Raw genomic sequence first — 20,917 nt, 5'->3', positions numbered from 1 at the left:
TTAATTTTCTACTGCCTGTTGCTGAAGGTCTTCAGAGAATGGTAAGAAGCAGAGTATGCGGGGCACAGTGCTTGCCATACATAGAGGTAGTGTTACCTTGTGCTTCGGCTCTAGTTTCATGTGGAGAAAACAGCATTGGGAAATAAGAATAATGGCTCAGATATACGGACCTCTGAAGTGTTAGTGTGGGAGTTGGGATCAAGCTATGTTAATGGTGAACTCCGAATTGAATATTTTTTTTACATGTATGTTACACTGGAATAAGAGAGCACTTGTTAATGCTTCTCCTTGCCTTCCATGATCAAAGTTTGCATTTACTGGACAGAAGGGTTACATTTGCTTTTGTAAATATAATAGCTGCATCTATTTTGGAATTAAGACTGGAGCTTGGTTTTGGTCCAGTTGTACATGGAACAAGTGAACGTTCAGAAGTTAATAGCGATCTTTCGAGGAGAAGAACGTGTGAGCAACCACAGTGGGGCTAATATATCAGTGCTGTGGGAGAAATCTAGGAACATGGCATGGCACAATTGTTTTAATGTTCCTGGTTTTCTTCTGGAATCTGGTCAAGACCCCTTGATACAAAGGCTTGGGTCCTTGGAATGCTAGTACATTTTTTTTTTTGGGGGGGGATAAGAGACTGATAGCTAGCTAGTATCATACGAGGAGGGGCTAATAGGGCTGGGCCTGTGTACCTTAGAGAACAGAAGACTGAAAAGACATGAATGTGTATAAATACCTGAAGGGAGGGTGCCAAGATGATGGGGCCAGACTGTTTTTTAATGGTGCCCAGTGGCAAGATAAGAGGCAATGGGCACAAACAGCAACACAGGAAGTTGCAGCTTAATATGAGGGAACACTGCTTTACTGTGAAGGTGATGGAGCACTGGAACAGGTTGCTCAGAGAGGCTGTGGAGCCTCCTTCTCCGGAGAGGTTCAACCCCTGCCTGGATGCGATGCTGTACAATGTGTTACAGGTGACACTGCTTGGCCAGGGAGATGGACTAGATCTCCAGAGATGCCATTCTACCTCAACCAGTCTGTGATTCTGTTACTGTGTAATGCAGAAAAAGGCCAACAGGATTTCTTTTGCTTTAGCTGAGGTCTGTTGAATTGCTATTCCTAATTTTCAAGACGGTCTTCTGATCAGCTTTTCCATGCTGGTGATACTGTTGAAATAAAAACTGAACAAGGTTTTAAGAATTGCTCTTCAAATATACAAGTATAATACTTAGTTTCCTTGCTTTCTTTCCCTTACATTAAAAAAGGAAATGTTTTAGGTAAAAGGGGAAGTTGAGTTAATAAACCTAAGGGTTATAGAAGGTAACACTCCCTGTTTCTGTTCCTCATTGCCTACCTCCCCCAAAAAATTTGATTGCCAAACTAGCATTTTGCTTGAGCTGGGGATTGTGACCAGGCAGGTGATCACGGAAGAGGAATATGCTATGATACTTGCTCTCTGATTTAAGTGCAGTTTTCTCCTAAGGACTTGGCTAATGATTACAATTGGAAGCTGATGTTGAAGCATTTTGAGCTACGTGAGTCTGTTCTGTTCCGTGGTTGTGATCTTTGCTTGAGACAGTAATTTGATTGTTCTCTCAGTTGCTGAAGACGCACACTGAGTGCTTCCTAGTAATTTAAGAATATATTTTTATAAAGCCTCAAGTGGTGGTTTGAGGGTTGCTTTCTGTTGTGTCCTTAAGTGATTTCATTCTCTAGCTAAACAAATCTGAAAATACCACCAGACTGGGTGGCTGTGCTGTTTCTGTCTCTGTTGCATTGCCACTTGTAACTGACTAACAGGGGAGAACCCAGCTCTGAAGGATAAGTCAGGAAGAAATCAAGTGATGATTTTGTAGGGTGAGCTCTCAAAGGTACCTGATAAGCACTGATGCAGTAGGGGGAAGGGCTAGAAGAATACTTATCCTGATGCCAGCTGAAAGTAGTCTGAGGTAATGATGTTTAGCCTGACCTTAAAACTCTGCTGTGGGAAGCTGTGCTGACATAGCAACTTGTTGCTACCAAAATGGGATGTGCTTGTTCTGCCCAGCTCTTGATTGGAGCTCTTCTCATTAGCACTGGAGCAGGATACACCCAGAAGCTGAGTAACTTGCTGATGTGGGGGAAAAATTGTTTATTTTTTTCCTACTCATGTGCTGTTTGGCTCTATCTTCTTGTAGAAACAGTTGACAGCTAGTACAAAATGAGTGGCTAGGAAGTGGCCATGTGGTCCCTTTTCTTTACTAGTTAGTGGTGGACTGGTAAGTAGGCCACAATTCTATACTTGATAACAAAAATGGATTGCTGTTGTAATTAGAAATGTATAACCATTCCATAAAGAAAGATTTCTAAATCTTTTGTTTATTGCAGTGAATAACCAAGTTGGTCATGTGGAGACTAAACTCTGTTTTCATAGCATGAGTGCTTTGCTGCAATGAGGAGGTCACTGTTTTCATGACCCTATCTCTTTTCAACTAATGAGAATTTTGATTAAGAATTACCAGCAGGCCGCTTCTGTTATCATGGCAACATTTGATAGTCCTGAGTTCTGTTTATAAAAAAAAAAAAAAAAAAAAAACACACAACAGAAAGCAAGTCTTTGGGATTTTTCTCTGATTTCTTCTTTTGAAGTGCTTTCTGACGAGTGAAATGATAATACTAAGTGCCTTGCTGTTTCAAATCAGGTTCTTGGAGCAGTCTAAAACTGGCGAGTTAAAGAGCCCGATGTAAATGTTATTTTAAAAATAAAACATTCATTGTTTAAACCAAGGTGAAACTTGAGTCTTCACCTCAAAATAAACAAATGCAACTAGCTTGGACTGAAATGTATTTGCAATACCAGGCCTTGAAATTTGATCTCAATTTCAACTGTGGTAATGCAGAAGAAGATTGGAAGGATGAAGAGATACGGTTTATTTGAAGAAAGAGGTGTGTCAACTCAAAGGGCCAAAAAACGTGTTCCCCTAGAAGGTATTTCAACTGAGTTACTAGAACAAGCTGCTCATCCTTTCCATCCCTGCATCCACAACGGAGTGAAGTCCCTAGCTCTGTGATGCTCTTTTATTTTGAGACATCTTGGAGCAAGTGTGGAGCCAAGAGTACTAAATGAATGCTTTTTTTTAAGTTGTCTATGCTCATAAAATTAGAAATAGAGAGGGACTGCATCAATTGGAGAAACTGTTGGTGTCTACATGCAACTAACATAGCTGTCTATGAAACAGGCTGAGAGGTGTTGTAGCTGACTGGTACAGACAAGGAGTTCTAAAACATCTGTCCAAACTGGAGGATAATAGTTAAGTTCAAAGATTTAAAGATAACGGGATTCGGTATGACTTCGCAGTGTGTTAACTCAGTAATTATTGTAACTCACCAGTAGAAGATGCCTGGTAGTGTCAACTACCTTTAGGTAATTTGTAAGCGAGCAAACAGAAAAGATGGATCTGTAACAGCTTTGACTTAATTATTATTCCTTATAGTCTTTGAGCAAAATAAGCTCTTGAATGGAAATATTTGTGTCAAAGTAAGTAGTCCTCATGACTCCTGGTTCCTTTAATAGAGAGCTCTGAGTATCAGCTTAGTCATTAACTTAATAGTTTGAACAGTTAGTTCAGCAACCACAAGTACTTAAATAATAGCAACTAGCTGAAGGCTAAAACCAGAGAGTTGTGCAAATGGAAGATGTTGTTTCCACTAGGCTTTAGGAGGGACAGAGTAAGCACAGAGATGTAAATGTTACAGGATGGAGTGAAGAGCTATTTAAGTGATTTTTGCTAAGAAGTCTTCTCTGGGTGTAGAAGGAACTGAAACAGAGCAGATGAATCAATTTTGAAAGGCTTTAAGTCGTGGCTTACGGTACGTTTACCTGGGTTATTTGGAAAAGCAGCCTACTCATATTTAATGAACTCTATAGTTTAAGCATAACATCTTAAACATGAGAATCTTTCAGATGTCTTCAGTAAACTGCTTTCATTATTTGTGCTTTGTTTTAATTTCTTCAGGAAACATTTAAGGGGAACAATAAGAGCCCCTGAGAGTTTGAAGTGCTCTCCTAAGCAATAATGTGTGTAAAACAGTCCTCCTTAGAATGACTTAAAATTGAGAAACAGGTGACTTCAGTGGGAGTCAGAAGTGTGAAGAAATCCTTGAGGCAGCAACAAGCCTGAGCTCTTTTAGTGAACACAAGTTCCTTGTTAGTATGCAGTAGAACTGAACTAAAATCTCATGACTTCACTACCTTAGGTTAATCAAACTGTAGTAATTTGACTTAGTATGTGTGTTCAGCTAAGTAGAGCTAAATGTAAAAAAAAAAAAAAAAAAAAAAGCCTTGGATCAGAACATGAGCTCAAGAGATCTTTCAAGGTACAACTTACTTCAATAAAACAGATTTTGTTGTAGAAAGTGTTTAATTTCTGGTAGCATTCAGGCTAATGACCTGGATGGTACTAGCGTAGAGGTGGCATTACAACCAGAACTTCTTGCAAAAGCAAGAAGTGTAATGGAAGGTGGTTTTGCCTTCAGACACCAAATGGAAATAGGAACCAACTGCAGGAGCTGCAGAACAATGGGCTTCGGAAAAGGCTTCTCTAGACTAAAGCCACATTGTGAAAATAATGTGAGCTTTTCTGGTTTGGGGGTGGGGAGGAAATAGTGGGAAGGTGAGTACTGTTGGCAGGAGGGTGTAGACATACCATCATTCATAAAGACCCCAACAAGTAGAGGTGAAGAGGACCAGAACTTTAAGTTACTGAATAACAAGGACAGAATCTATTATTTCATGTTTCTATCCACTACTAATTGTCAGTACTAAGCATTAAACATATGTCTACCATATCATGAATGGATCATTACTGCTTTATGGAACCAAGTAGGAAATGAAGAAAGGTGTTTGATGTATGGACTTGCAGTTAAGTCATCCACAGTCACTGCCTTTGGAGAAGTTCTGCGTGATACAATGTAATGTTTGCAAACATGAGTGCTTTCTAAAAGCTACTGTAAGAATTTTAATCTTGGCAAGTAGATGGTAAGTGTACCATTGTTTGAAACTATCTGTGGTAGAAGTATAGAATTGCCAGTACGTAACATCCTCCCCACAAAGTAACTTAGGTCTTGCTTTCCTACGTGAGTTATTTAGTTTGGAGCAACAAATCTTATGCAGTCATAGCTTGTCTGTCTTGCTCTGCTCTGACCTAGGACTTGAAGCCTAACGAGATCATTAAATACTTTTATCATTTCCAGTAATAGGTAGGTTCAAAACATTCAGTGCAACTATGCTTTGTTCATGCAGTACTAGTTCCTAGATATGTTCCTAAAATCATGCAAAATAGAGTTTTTAGATTGCTGGTTTGCAACGAACCACATCTTATAAAGGAAGAGAACCTTTTGGCCAGCTCAGGATTCCCTGTTGTGAAAACACGTTGTGTGGCCAAAATGGTCTTACCTGTTGGTATTTGATTTTAAGATGTGTAGTTGCTTATTCTCATTTCAACTGTATCTGCAGTGATAGAACACTGTGGTGTTTGTTAATGTGTGTGGAAATACACAGGAAGGACTCAGTATTAGATGACTCTTGAGCATAATGTTAAAGAGAATCTGGAAAAACAAAATCTCAGGTGTCTCATGTAAAATCTCTCTTAGTGGAAACATTGAAAATGCCCAGACAGTTGTGAGCAAACTGAACAAAATTGCCTTTGCTTTAGTTGACAAAATGACTTTCAGAGGTCCTATCAAGCCAAAATTATTCTGTAAAGAATAACAATGCTCAGCAACAACTGAAAGATCTATGAACTTTATTTTTGTCTTAAATCCAGAATAGAGCATCATATCAGCAACTTGGAAGAAAATTATCCCAGCCCAAACCAGGACAACTTGTTTTCCATGATTGCCTCATACTATTATTTTGATCTTTTGAAGTTCTACCTAGTATATGCTGTCTGCATGTGTGCTTATTTTGGATTGGTTAGAGATGAATTATGGTTTAAGCTTCATGCCAATGCTGAAAAAGTTGTAAAAAATACAAAGAATGAGTGAGTAACCCTCCAATAAGGTTAATAGCAGCTGTATAATGGAAGATACATCTGCAGCAAGCAGTTTGCGTTTTTGGAAGAGCTCCTGAGAAGGCTGTTGTGTACACTGACAGAATCATGAAATTCTCTGGTTGCTACTCACAGGCTGTTTGAAAGGATATTTAAGGATAGTAGTGCTTCTGAAGTTATATTCACCATGTAGTTAACAATCTTCTATCTGCTTTGACAAAACAAAGATTGACAAATTCCCCCAAATTTATAGCTGTGTAGATAGGAAAAACAGCTCTGAGTTGCAAAGGTGAGGTGCACAGGTAATTCCGGAGGGGTGAGGAGAAAGTACTGAACTGATCAAATGTCAGGAAAGAATAGCTTATATTTACTGGAGTCTGTACCTTCCATTTTTAATGTCTGTATAATAATCTGTATACTTAGGAGTAATGTATACAAGCATTTGGAACTGCGATGTTTCTTGTTTTGTATGATAGTAAAGAAAAGTAGTGCATATGTTTGCTCCTAGACTTGATATAAGTTAATGGTCGCAGTTGACAAGTGCTTTTTTAAACATTGCTGCTTCTAATTGTGCTAGATGCTGGCATCTTCTTCAGAAACTTTTTTTTCCCACTACATATTTAGCTGCACTCCTTTTAATATTTAGAGAAGCAACTAGTTTTACCTGACTTCTCACAAGCCTTGCTGTGTACTTGAGGGAGGCTCTTCAGAGTCTGTATTAAACACAGCCAATACCATTCACTTACCCAAAAATTACTATGGATCATTCTGCTAATCCTTTGCTAACAGATAAATTTTCTTTGTGCATCCCTTGCCTCTTTCATTTCCTTACATGCAAAGGATGTGTAATTGCAAGTTAAATGCCTAACATAGGTGAGCCGATCTTGTCTTCTGATACATTCAAATTCCAAAGAAAAGACACATTTGTAAAACTTGGTTTAATGTTCTGTTAGCTCTATTTCCTGTATTGTCAAAGGTAAATGAAAAACAAAATGTAGCTGGTGAATGTTACATAGCTGCAAGCAGGTGTATTTGAGGCCTCTTTGCTCCAGCTTGTACATCTTTAAAAGTAGCAGTGAAGTTGGACTGCTGAAAATATCCATGCAGTCCATGTAAGAAATAACACAATGGTCTCAAAGCACAAATGAGCTGTTAAATGTATTCCATAGTGAAAAAGATCAGATTTCTCACAACTGAAGAAAACAGGAATAATTGTTAGTTCAGTAATGATTTTTTTTCAATGTGCTTCCGTCATCTTCATGTAGCTAATGCCTGTAACTATTGCAATTGGACTCTTAAAAAGCTAAGATGTAATTTAAAAGGAAACAAATTACTTGGTGTGCTGCAAAGCAGAATGATTTCCCTATTCAGTTTGCCTTCCCAGAAATCCAAGCTGCTGTTGTGTCAGATGGCAGGGCTTTTCTGTACTTAGTAGTAGCTGGTTGCACTTAATACAGCTGATCTTTCTATGTTTGGTGCAGATGGAGACTTTGTATAGGCCTGACATTCTGAATTGGTGCTTCCAGAACAAAAATCACTTTGTGGAGTCCATGACATCATAGAATACATACATTGTGAACACTGTGAAACACGCAACATGGTATAATTGGAGATGTGTCACAGAAATAAAACTTGTGAGCCTTCTTTATATGTGAAGTAGAAAACAATAGTTAGCGTTTCCAAGGAACACCCAAACTTGTCCTTAAATGTAAACTGCAATGGCAAGTGGAGACCCAAGTTTGGGCAGAACTCAGCGTGCTTTAATCAAGTGTTTAGACAGCTGCCTTGTTTTGAGTGTCTGTCTCAATGTGTACTAGTTGCAGAAGTGTGAAGAGGCTAGCAAGTGTTCTTTGATTACACCTGTTGAGTTTTTTTTTGATTTTCCTGGCCTTTTTCCCCTTAACAGCCCCTACTGGCCTGTCAGCTGTCTTTGTATGAAGTTCTCCTTAGTTGGATTTACTTGTGGTACTTTGTATTTTCATAGTACTGCTGTTAGTCAGGAGTTCTGTACAGATGAAATCTCCTATCTGAATCTTTAAATTACTTCACAGAAACTGATTTTCACAGAATTTCTACGTTGGAAGAGACCTCAAGATCATCGAGTCCAACCTCTGACCTAACGCTAGCAGTCCCCACTAAACCATATCCCTAAGCTCTACATCTAAACGTCTTTTGAAGACTTCCAGGGATGGTGACTCCACCACTTCCCTGGGCAGCCTGTTCCAATGCCTCACAACCCTTTTGGTAAAGAAGTTCTTCCTAATATCCAACCTGAAACTCCCCTGGCGCAACTTAAGCCCATTCCCCCTCGTCCTGTCACCAGGCACGTGGGAGAACAGACCAACCCCCACCTCTCTACAGCCTCCTTTAAGGTATCTGTAGAGAGCAATAAGGTCGCCCCTGAGCCTCCTTTTCTCCAGGCTGAACAAGCCCAGCTCCCTCAGCAGCTCCTCGTAGGACTTGTTCTCCAGATCCCTCACCAGCTTCGTCGCCCTTCTCTGTACAAAAAGTCACTTGTTCATGTGACTTCTTTGACTTAGTTATGGATTGAGCACTGAATAATCAATTGATGGGAAATTCAGAGCTTTCAACAAGGGATTCATGTAAAGTTGTATAGAGAATTTCTCCTGAAAACATTTTTTTCCTCTTGAGACTTTGTGACCAATAATATGGTTCATGTCTCCAGTTGAATGACCTCTTCATATATGTGAACGCTGTGCTACTAAAAATTTGGACCCATGTTTTGTTCCCATGTGACTTCTTTAAGTAACAGCTCAAGTACCAATTCGACAACTGAAGAGAAAATTAGAGCAGTTGAAATAGTACCTTGAAAACTTAAGCACAGTAAAAATAAACACAGCATGGATTAAGACCTTGATGTTTTTTTTATCATTGTGTTAGTTTAATGGGAGAATGAATGATTGAAGTTTCTGGAACATATGTTTGGCAGAAGAAGTTGGGAACTTGTGGTTTAATTAACAGGTACAAACTGCTTTGTCTAGTGGGTTTCCTGCCTTGAAAGGAGGTAGTGCAAAATGCTGACCTCAGAATAAGACTTCTACTGTGGGAAATATTTTAGGTCTTGAATAGAAGTAAATTGAATCTTAAGTGAATGGTAAGCATCCCTACTGTTGTGTTTTTACTGTCTTAATACAGAGGAAAGACGTAGTATGAAGGGAGCGCTATAGTTCAGCGGGAAGTTTATGTGATGGTGTGTCTTCACTGGAAACTAGAGTATTCAAGCTAAATTTGTCTTCTTAGGTTGATGGTGAATGTGGGAGATGAAGTAGTGTAAGGGGCAGCTTTTTACCTGTAGACACTTAAAAAGCAAATTAATTTATGAGTGGTAGAAGGCTTAACTTATATATTTTGCACTAAATGGTCTCTTAGGAGTCTTCTGAAGTTCAGAAATAACTGCAGTTGTCTTTTTTTTAACCTCTTGCTCTGGATATAGATGTCATCTCATACCTAGTTGACTTGATAAAAGATGGATACACCAGTTACATGATCATCAGGTTGTCATGGTAGGACATTACACAGTGATGCTAGTGTTCTCTGAAGAATTATAGATCTACATCTAGTTTGGCTGCTACTTAAAGCATGTCTTTCGTAAGAGCAATACGTGTTTGTATTTTGCTGTGAAACAGCTAGAATATGGTTCCTCAGTAGAAGTAGGACTTCTCTTTGTAAAAGGCAAGCTGACTAAAAAAGGAGGCTTAATATGAAGTCTTGGAGGTGTAACATTTTTGTATACAAACTAATGATTGCTTTGTTTTTAGGTACCTTAGCTGGACCAATTGTTGATCCACATGTGACAGCAGTTTGGGGGAAGAAGGTTGCACTGAAATGCATAATTGATGTAAATGAAACAATAACACAAGTTTCGTGGGAGAAGATGCACGGTAAAAATTCAGAGACTATTGCTGTTCATCACCCTGAATACGGAATTTCTATTCAAGGAAAATACCAAGGAAGAGTGTCATTTAAAAACTACTCGCTCACCGATGCAACAATCGTCCTGAAAAATGTAAGCTTTTCTGATGCAGGAGAATATATTTGCAAAGCAGTTACATTCCCACTTGGAAATGCACAGTCATCGATAACTGTAACAGTACTAGGTAAGTAATCTTCATGAAAGGAAATAGAATTAATAGCATTAACTTGGTAGCAAGACTCTGCAGGCTTGGATGTTGCGTTGCCAGGAGGTTAAAGAAGAAAATGCAAGAATATACTTGCTACTCGTTCAGAACAGGTATCTTGATATTAACAGTTTCATTGAGAAGGCTTCTTTAGAGCCTTGCTTTTTTAGAACTTACTCTTTGATTGTCCTAATGCTTTTTAGGAAAAAATTCTTTTTAGACATTTCGTATAGGTCTTCAGAACTTAAACCTGGCCGTGCTGATGCTAGGGACATGCTGTGAAGGTTTTGAAGGCAGTGTTAACCACTGCTTGGCCTACATTCCCTTGCGACTTTGCTGCTAATATGGTAAGCTAATGTAGTTGCTTGGGGTTGGTGATGTAAACTGTTACCTATGCAGTATAAAAGCAGAGCTGTCTAAACTGCTGTTGTACTGTTGGAAGAGAGGTAATTTAAACCCTTGTCTAGATATGGGTAGCTATAATGTGAAGCTTAAATAAAACGCTTTATTTTATTTAAACTACTTTTTGTCCCCCTTGATGGTTTTGCATTGGAATGCTATCAGAAGGACTAGCACTGAATTCTAGGCTGACTTGGGTAGTTGTACAGTATGAAATGACGACTTTAAAACTTAAAAGCATATTACTTAACTGTTCTTGATAATATTTGATTATTTTAAAATAATCAAATCAGTTGTTTCTGCATCTACTGCAAGTAGGTAAGTGCTATTTTGTTCAGTAGAGCTGGCCTTCTATTTTTATAAGTAAATATGTGTTTTAGGATATTCTTGGTCTCTGATCTCTTCCACGACAGTAGAATCCCATACAACATAAGTTAGATGGCTTTAGTGTGATATGTGAACTGTATTTTTCACCACAAGGTGGGGCAAAATAAATGCATCAAAGCAAGTGACTTGATGCAATTTGAAACGACTAACTTCAAAGAAGTGCTGTGTGATATAAAGTATGTGGCCTTGTGGTTCTTTCTTCCACCTCTTTTCCATCTGCATTACAAGCAGTAATGACCATGGCTACTTTAAAAATCTCTGTGCTTTAGGGTTCAATCCCATTGGTATACAATGGGAGGTTCTCATTGCTATCCCTCATCTTTTCTTGTCAGCCCTCCTTTCTGGGATATTTTCAGACCTTCCTAATAGTTGGACATTATGTCTTCCAAATCTTAAGTTTGTAAAAAAAAAAAAAAAATAAAATAAAAATAATAATAAAAAAAATATATGATGAGACTCTGGAACTTGGAAAGCAAATACATGCCCTGTGTGATCCTTGTTCAGCATTTGAGAATAGCACTGCAATGCATTTGAGCCATCTACTATGAAAAGTTTGTTAGAATAGATGGAGTAATCTGGCAGGTATACAGTCACCTCATTAGTAGTTTTTTTCGTAGTTGATGTAGATAGTTGCTGATAGCTGTAAGCTTGTCAGTGACATGGTACCTACCTCTGAATTTTAAAACTTTGCCAGTTCTTGGCAAGGATCCATCTCGTACTTTGAAAAGTTAGTGCCAAATATGCATGTTTGAGAGTAGTACCTCTACCACAAAAGACTAGGTACAGCTCTCTAAGTGGATAGGAGTAGGAAGGGACGAGAGTGCTAGTGCATCCTGGCACAAAACAGTCTTTATAGGTGTTTTTCCTCCTCTAATTGTCATTCTTAAAACAACTTGCCTTTCCATTCTGGTTAGCAGGTGCTTGGCTTGCATGTAGAGCTGGGTAACGCTGTGGGGCTTGCTCAGTCTCAGTGTTTTTCCCTTCTGGGAACTTGTCCCTGCACTGACATCTAGAGTTAAGTACTAAAAGTAGTAGGAGAGTAATGCTATTCCGACTGGTCTTCAGAATATGTGTGTAACAAATTGTTCAGCTTTCATAGCCTGAGCTCAGCAACCACAAGCTTAATCTTAGGGCGTGGAATAGCTCCAATCAAAACCTAAAAACCTAATGTGACTTATTCAGTGTTATCTGGACTGTGGTTTTCCCTTGTTCTAAAAATTTCTCCCTTAAATGAGGAAAGTTCATGTCCTGGGGCTGAAACTGTTTATTTGCTGTCCAATCAGTCTCCTTCTTATGCTCTCGGTATCTATTTAGCAAGCAGTTGCCTTAATATGCATAGTTTGGTACATGTAAGTACATTGAACTCCATGGTGTAGAACGTGCTTGTATGCTGTATAGAAGAGACACAGAAAACAAATGGAGGGAAAAAAATATATAAAATGTCATGTTTTACCACAGGATATTGATGGTATTTTAGGACATATCTTGCATTCTAAGTTTAAAGAGTTACCACATGTGCTGACTTTACTAGTCACAGTTTGCTTACCTTAGTATTTCATGTCACGTTAAGAAGTGCACATTTAGAAGTAGAGGCTAGGATGATGAAGAAATGCAAATGCTTTTTGGGTCAAACAGGTATACTAATCTTGTCCAAAACACTGTTTTCAAACTTAACTTGGTAAACTAGGGCCAAAAATAAGAATGTCAAAACGCTGTTCTGTTATTACCTATTTTCCTGATTATTCACGGGGGTTGGGAGAAGCTGCCACTGTCCTTCCACTCTTACACTGAGGAAGCAGACCTGTTCTGCTTTTGGATATTTGTAGGAGTGGTGGTTCCATTTTACCCAGCAACATTGTTTTCATTTGATTGGGATGTAATGTTTTAACTGATCGTTGAAGCAGCTTCTGTGATGTTATCCTAATCTATTCCATGTCATACCCTCTTTGCTGTTAGCACTGAGCGATGAAAGGAATGCCATTTCTGTACTCATGTAGCGCACACTTAACGGTCCTGGGGCAAAAGTGGACTGCTGCTTGTGCATACAAAAGCTATACTGGAGGAAAAAAACTTTCAGTGAAATGCAGGGTTGGGCAATGATACCAAACACTTGTGAGTAAGGATTCATTCAAAATATATCTTCCTTAATCCATGAATAAAACAACCAGAAAAGTTATAGAATAAGTATTCAGTTGTCTGTTGCTGGGACAAAGCAATTGTGAAGGATATAAAAGTAAGTTAGGTGGTTATTTGGTTATCTTTTAGTTGGTTGTAGTCCAGGAACCATGATTTATAAGAAGATGTGATAGTGGAAGCCTAAATATTAAGTATAAAACACTAAAGCACTAAAACACTCTAGCCTAGAAATGGGTGTTTCACGTAGTTGAATAGTTCGTGAATAGTAGAAGTTGGTGTTGTTCTGATGAATGTCAGACTAATGATCAACTGAAGCTGGGCCACCTCACAAATATTGGATGTTACTTGAGCGTGTTAAATTAACTTCTTTCAATTGACGATAAAAATGAGGAGAAACTAAGCTTTTAAAACAAGCACATACCCTAAATTCTGGCACCTAATATTTGAAGACAACTTCTTTTAACAAGCATGGTCAGTGAAACAGCATACTGAGTAGTCTCTTTTGGATCTGGAGATTCCAATTATGCTTGTTAAAACTTGTAATTGAGCCTTGTGTTCTCTCATAAATGGGTAGAGGGGACAACTTGGGAGCTGTGTATTGGTATCTTTGAGGAAAGTTCAAAGAAAATATATGAAGGTTTTACTTCTAGCTCAAAATACCTCTGGAAGTTCTGATCTGAAAAGCTAATGCTAGCTGCTAAGTTGCTTGCATCTCTTTGTAGTGATGGAAATCTTGGAGATTGGGGAGGTTAGTGGGTGGTACAACAGAAGTAAGTATCCTTATGCTTATGAGACCAAAGTGTAACTTTGGGTGTTTACTTCTGAGTTTCAGTAATGCTGCTGATAAAGCCTCTACAAAAGCTATTGAAGAGGTTTGTTTGGGGAGAATGAGGGAGTAATGCTTAAGTAAAATCACGGAAATGAAAATGTTTGCCAAATAGTAAAACTGTAAAAATGTCCAGTTATGTATGCTAGGTTTTGAAAGCTATTTCAGACAATGGGATGTTTTGTATACACATCAGTTTGAATATCCAGGCTTGTTACAGAACGCTTCATTTGTTGGTAGTGTTGGAGTATACAGTATCAAACTCTGAAAGATGATGCTCTGTTGTAGATGGTTCAAATGGAAAACAGTAAATGTAGGACTTTATGGAATAACCCTGCTGTTGGCTTATTTATGGTAGGGTCACTAACAAATCACAAAGGGGTAGGCATTCAGAAAAATGGCAGGAAGCAATTCGTTCTAAATGTTTCGTCCCCAAAACACCTAACTTTGAACTTAGGAGGTATATTCTTCAAGCACCAGATATATCTTAAGCATAGGAGAGAATAGATTTTTATATGGTTTTCTATTGAATAGTTGCCTTTCTTTTTAATGTAATTGAACATATAAACCAAATTCAGTGACTGAAGAGTGGTATAGAGTGAGCGAAAGGCAGACAAACTGATTATTTCAGCTAGAGTGAGTTAATTTTTATAATGTGTTAGTTGCCTCTTACAGGTATTGTTATTTGGAGAAGTATCTTGGGAGGTCTTGTGAACTCCGTTCTGTCGTGTTTTAAAACATGCAGGCTAGCTTTTTTGTAAGAAGCAGAGGTCTAATTCACTGCTGTTCTTAAAGGATATTAAAATATGCAAGTGGCAAGAGTTGCCAGTGGCCTGTTATTGAAGGCTGGTCCATTGCGGTAGACTGCGAAGCATTGTAGTACATACTGATGGCTTCACTTCAGAGGGCTCAGATAGCTTAATTGCATCACAAGACAAGGGTTTTGAAATAAGCTAGTATGCTACAGGGAAACCCATATGTTCCAGTATTGGATATTGAAACAGACCATCCGAAACACCAAAATCTTAGTTTGCGTCAGAAACAGCAGATGGTCTGGCTGACTTAGGCAGTAACTGGTGGATGAGTCTCATGGGGCTGGAAGAGACTACTGAAACAGGAAGGAGTCCTTTTTAAAGGCTTTACAGAATGCAGTGGTCTGTGCATAACGAACCTAACCTTGAGAAACAAGCATGCTCTAAACCTGGGGGTAAGCAATAGGCTTAAAAGGAAGTTAGGTTCTTCAAGTAGAATTTTCTTCGTGTTGCCAAAGGTATTGGGGTCAAGTTTTTTTTTTTTTTTTTTTTTTACATTTATAGCTATTGACATTCCATATCTCAAATTTATGTCTCCATGTATTTTACATAGATGGAAACTTTTCATTTAACTTCAATGCATAAGTTGTTGTACATGTATATTTTTGTTTATAATTAACATAATGATTGTGTATATACATATGTTAAAATGATAATTAAAGCTAATTCCTTACTGCTTTTTTTTAGCTTGGAATCCGTCTGTATTGTTGCAATGACCAATTGAATGAAGCTGAAACTCTTAAGTCAGTTTTATAACCCCAGAGCACTAACTTTAAAATGATAGGAACTGGCAGTATAGATTCATAGCTTAAGTACAAAACTTCAAAGTGAAGCAGAACCCTAGCATTCTATAAATTAACAGCATATTCTCAATCTAATATACTAATCTGTCAGACACTGGAAATGAAGCACTGTAGGTGATGTTTTGAACCTAACCTCTCAGGAATTTTTTTTTTGTTGTTGTTTGTTTTGTTTTAAGATAACACTTGTAATAATAAATTAAGTTAAAAGTGTTTATAGCTAGACAAGAAAAATGGAGAAATCAGTTGTCTGTGGAGAACCAGTAAAGAGATTTTTTTAGTGGTTTCTCAGTATGACCTATGAGAAAATGAAGGCACAAAATTAATTCGTTCTAGCGTGTTTCAAGATGGTTGGACTCGATGATCTTGAGGTCTCTTCCAACCTAGAAATTCTGTGATTCTGTGAATTCACTGTCAGCACACTAAACACAGTGAGTGAAAAACCTTAAACTCCAGTGTACAGCTTTCACCCTTAGTAGCTCACGTTATTTGTTGCCAGGATAACTGATTGGCATGGGCTTTTCAAATGGTTTAGATGTCTGCTTAATTCTTCTATATACAGACACTTTTGAAAATGTTGTTGATTAAACTTAATTTTATCCCTTCCCTAGTTGAACCTGTTGTGAGCTTAACAAAAGGACCAAACCCTTTAATAGATGGTGCAAATCAAACAACAGCAGCAATTTGTACAGCAGCCACTGGAAAACCTGCTGCAGAGATCGACTGGGAAGGAGGTCTTGGTGAAATGGAATCCAGCTCTACTTTGTTTCCAAATGAAACAGTGACAGTTGTAAGTCAGTATAATATTGTCCCTACACGATTTGCAAGAGGAAGACGTATAACTTGTATTGTGAAGCACCCAGCTTTGGAAAAGGAGATAAGATACTCTCATGTGTTGGATATACAGTGTAAGTATACTGCAGGGTATTTATTTATTATGACTGCATTCTTTATCAATGCGTACCTTCCACAGGGAGAAGAGCATTTACAGCTACAGAAAAAAGAAAACTGAAGAAAACAATGTGACAATAGGTAGATCAGCAAAGAGTAGGAGTCCAGAGTCTGTTTTAATTTTAAATAAGTCTCATCAATGTTTCCACTATTTGTTTTGGATACTGACTCATGGGTGAACTTACTATCCATGTTTATATTTAATATAACAAAGATTACAGACAAAACTAAGTTGATCTATAAACTATTTGGAGTCCTATGATTTCAGTAGTATTAAAAAGAGTTCTAATGAGGATTTGTGTTTTTGAAGACAAATGGAAAAAATGGAAAGTATGGCTTATGGGGATTAAGTTACTTTCAAATTAGATGTTAAGCTTTTTCCATTTCATTATTTGCATAATGAAATGTAAATATAATATGCAGTGTTAACAGTTGCTGATCATACAACTCAAACTTGTGTACCAGGCTTGTTTAATGAACTTGTATCTTGAAAACACCTGAATATGAAGCAAGATGGCTTATAACTTCTTTGATAAAAACATGTTAGGGCAAGTAAGCTTCAGGTATGTGATCAGTATTTTGTTAAGCAATGAATGTGTGACCAAGATGAGCCATGTTCAATTTCTTCCTTTGATAGTCTTTTGTTTCAGCTTTGTGATGCTTTAAAGTTCCTAAATCACAAAAGCTTGTCAATTCAATTACAAGAAATAGAATGCATAGAAAAAGCAGACCTTACTATTTTAGTATGGTGAAAACCTGTTGTGGATTTGTTACTCTCACTGTTTAGTGAAGCTTAGTTCACCTAAGCATACTACTTTGAACTGAGATGGCCTTTGGAGCTGTTCTTCATTTCTCTCCTTTTGGAAATGATGCTGGTTAGGACTTAAGACAACTTAGCTGCATGTGAACATTAATACTTGAAAGATTAATACTTCTGAATTTCTAAAGGATCAACATTTGGTTTTTGCCAAATATGTACAAACTTCTCTTAGCACAATTGAGAAATCAGTTATTTGGGTACTAAACAGTTATCAGTACTGGTTTCTCTTTTCAGTATTGAAGTTATAGATGTCTCGTTCCCTCTGCTTCTGACACTGAATGAGACTCAAGTTATATATTTGAAAATTAGTCAGGTTGATACTAAAATACATGAGATGCAGTGCTAGGTCATGTTTCAGAACTTGTAACACTATTGTATACTAAGCAACACAGCAGCAAGTGAGCAGAGCATCTAATTCTTTTTCTTCTGGTTTTGATTCTTCATTTCTACTCACAGCTGTTGGGAATATTCCCATGCCTTGGCTGTAGGAGCTTATACCAACTATACATAGTCCTAGTGGTGGTTCTTCACAGTGTTTTCTGAATATTTCAGATAGGTCTCTCACTAATCTGAAGCGGCCTTCTTGCTCTTCAGAGCCATAATAACATCCTGCCACAACACAATGCCAGTGGCTGACTGCTAACCTTTTCAGTTAGCATCTGTGACCTTACTGGTTTCTTAATTACTTCACTTTGCTTCTCAAAACACTATTCTGATCTCTCTTACCTGTATCTTGTTAGTGAGAACTAGCTGTAAATTAACACAGAATATTAAACTGATTCTTCTCTTCTGAAGTTCTTTGACAGCATTCAAATGCTGTTCATGGAAAATGAAGTGGGACAGTTGGACCAGTTCTAACAACTGTTTGCCATTTTATTTACTGCTGCATATCGTGCTATAGCTCGGAACTGTTTGTTTCTGCTTTTTTTATTTAAAAACTAACACCACTACCTTCTGCACCAAACCGATTGATACGCAGAGCTTGTTTAAAGAAAATACTGTGGTTATTGATGGGTTTCACCTTTTGGCAGATGCCCCAGAAGTTTCAGTAACTGGCTATGATGGAAACTGGTTCATCGGAAGAGAGAATGTTCAGCTCAGGTGTAATGCTGATGCAAATCCATTACCTATGGAATTGATGTGGACCAGGTAAATATTTCTAAAAAGGGCCATGCCACGTAATAGTGGTGGTATAAAATCCTAGTTAATAACTTTCTTTCTTCGTGGATTTTTTTATGTGACTTCTATTGAGATGTAATGGTCTTACCAAGTCTCTTTTAAAAAGGGAGTACAAGAGGCTTATGTATGAATATCAGTGGGTAGATATCTTTTAAGTTTACCAGCCTGGAACAGTTTATCATTAACTTTGAAAGATTTTATCTTATGAGTGCTTGAGAATAAACTATGTTGCAGTATAATACAAAGCATGATACATCTAGTAGGGATCCAATTACGTCATTAGTTGTGTTCTATTATTACTTCAAGATTATAGACACTTGACAATATCTGCTTTTTAAAATCTGTAAACTACAGTTGAGATGGCAACTCCTACTTACTGAATTATGCAACTTTTTATGTTTTTCAAGCAGTGTTCAGCTTAATGTAAACTAGGCTTTGAATGTCTCAAATGAGTAAATAAAGTTGCATAGAAATTCTTAAATAACAGCTTCATTACATGAATGTAAGGATTGGATGGCTCTACTCTGAAACTTTCTGTGTAGCTTTTTGAAGTCACGTATGTATGTGGGGCAAGAGACACAAGATGACAAAAACAAACAAATCAATCTGTACTATGAAAATAAAATAAAGCCAGCTACTTTAAGTTGATGTGGTACCACTGCTGGCACCAAGGGAATAACTTTGGTTATTAATTTCAGCGTTATGAATTTGTAAGTCACAACATCACAGTGACCTTGTAGGTAAAATCACAGGAACACTTACTGGTCTAAAGTTGTAATCCATTTTCCTGCTTGCCCAATGGTAGTTATAGTAGCCTACAGGAGCACTCATAACATGGTTTGAAAATGTGGTATTGATAAGATGAGAACTACTGGATGGCAGTCTGACAGGAAACCAAAACATTGCTATAACAACTCCATCCTAGATGCAGGCATAGGAATCTTAAGTCAGTATTGCAGGTAACACTAAAGGTAATGGTAGGGTTACACCTAAAACAGGAAAACGAAAATATATGTTTTACCTATATGCTACAGTAATCTGCCATTCCATTACTTAATTTGAAATTTAGTGTGGTGGAAATGATGACAAAGAAATTTGTGTTTAAAGAAATATGCCAGGTTATAAAAAAAAGCAATACAGCTGATTTATTCAGTTGAACTACAGCCTCTCACTTTTATTTGAGCTTGAGATGTATATGGGAACTAATCAATACAATTCTAACTTCAGTAAAAATACACCCAATGCTTAAACACTGGAAGCTTTGGACGTCACTATTGAACTTCCTAAGGCTCATGTGAACCAAATTTTACAAGAGAAGTTTAACCTTCTGGAGTCAAGTGGGTGTACCTCTTTGCTTAAACAAAATCCACTCAAGCAGTTATAATACTGATGAATGAGGAACTATGAGGGGAGGAGAGGAAGTCCATGTGAAAGAAGGAAAGAATATTGAGATAATAGTACACAGTTTGAATATCTTACTGGCTTAAAAATGATAACCATTCTTTTTCTGTTGTAGTAGTTCTAGAAGCTCTATCTGTTGGAACTGGACTGTACTTCCTAGGATTGTAAAATGCTCTTGTTTACCAAGATTTAAAACTGCTGTTTATATGGAAATGTAAACATTACAATGTAACTTTCAAAGACTGTTCTATAATCTTATTTGAAATACATCGCTGGTATTATAAGTATAAGGTGAATCATTTGTTTATCAGCTTCATATGGCTGATGTCCAGCAGTTATGGGCAGTAATCATCAAGGAAGTTAAGGAAGGCTCTAAAGCTGATGGAATATCTAGTGTAGTGTTGGAGTGGCTCTTGTGTTTTGATACAACTTAATATTTAGCAAATACCATCTGCTTCCGTGGTATGGAGACCTGGTGATCACCTGTTTGAATATTAAGTTAGTCCTTGTTAGCTTCTAACAGATCACTAGATGAAAGCAAAATAAAATGTGGTGGTATAGGCATTAAACCATACGGGTGTTTCAGTATGTAGTTGGCAGCTGTGTTAAAACAGTTCCAGTTCCTCTGCTCTTTCCTTTGTATTGTCCTTACACAGTTGTTACTGCTACCATGTACAAAATGTTTCAGGTAAGTAGTAGGTTTAGAAAAGGTTGGGAACAATTTTTTTTATAATTAGTAGTTTCCCTAATTGCATTGCTAAGCATCAAATCCAGTTACAGAGCTGTAATTTAGAAGGGAAAGTTCGGGGGTGGTGGTAAGAAAAGACAGGTTGAGGGGTAAGAAACTGCTTGAACTCCTGCTGACAAATGCTAATGAAATTATCCTGTAACTTCATCTTGCACTGCCAGAAATATTATTTGTGACAGCTGAACTGTCTGGAAGATAGTCAGATAATCCTGACAGTAATTTAAGTTCACCTTGTTGAACTAATAGTCTTCACAACTTGATTTGGATAAAAAAAAAAAAAACAATCT

At 37.6% G+C, this 20,917-nt stretch overlaps 1 protein-coding gene across 3 annotated transcripts in view; it reads left to right on the top strand.

Annotated features, from left to right (window-relative positions):
- The window catches only part of NECTIN3 (nectin cell adhesion molecule 3), a 62,985-nt gene that overhangs the window by 15,140 nt on the left and 26,928 nt on the right, over positions 1 to 20,917 (top strand). For all 3 annotated transcript variants that reach the window (XM_084306045.1, XM_084306046.1, XM_084306044.1), the window contains exons 2-4: positions 9,812 to 10,150; positions 16,143 to 16,439; positions 18,334 to 18,451. In XM_084306045.1, the coding sequence (XP_084162171.1) occupies positions 9,812 to 10,150; positions 16,143 to 16,439; positions 18,334 to 18,451 (754 nt within the window). The remainder of the gene's footprint in view (positions 1 to 9,811; positions 10,151 to 16,142; positions 16,440 to 18,333; positions 18,452 to 20,917) is intronic.

The sequence above is a fragment of the Netta rufina genome, assembly GCF_964035555.1.
Source record: "Netta rufina genome assembly, chromosome: 1".
NCBI lineage: Eukaryota > Metazoa > Chordata > Aves > Anseriformes > Anatidae > Netta > Netta rufina.
Note: the sequence above shows the minus strand (reverse complement) of the source record. Positions and strands in the feature narration are given on the sequence as shown.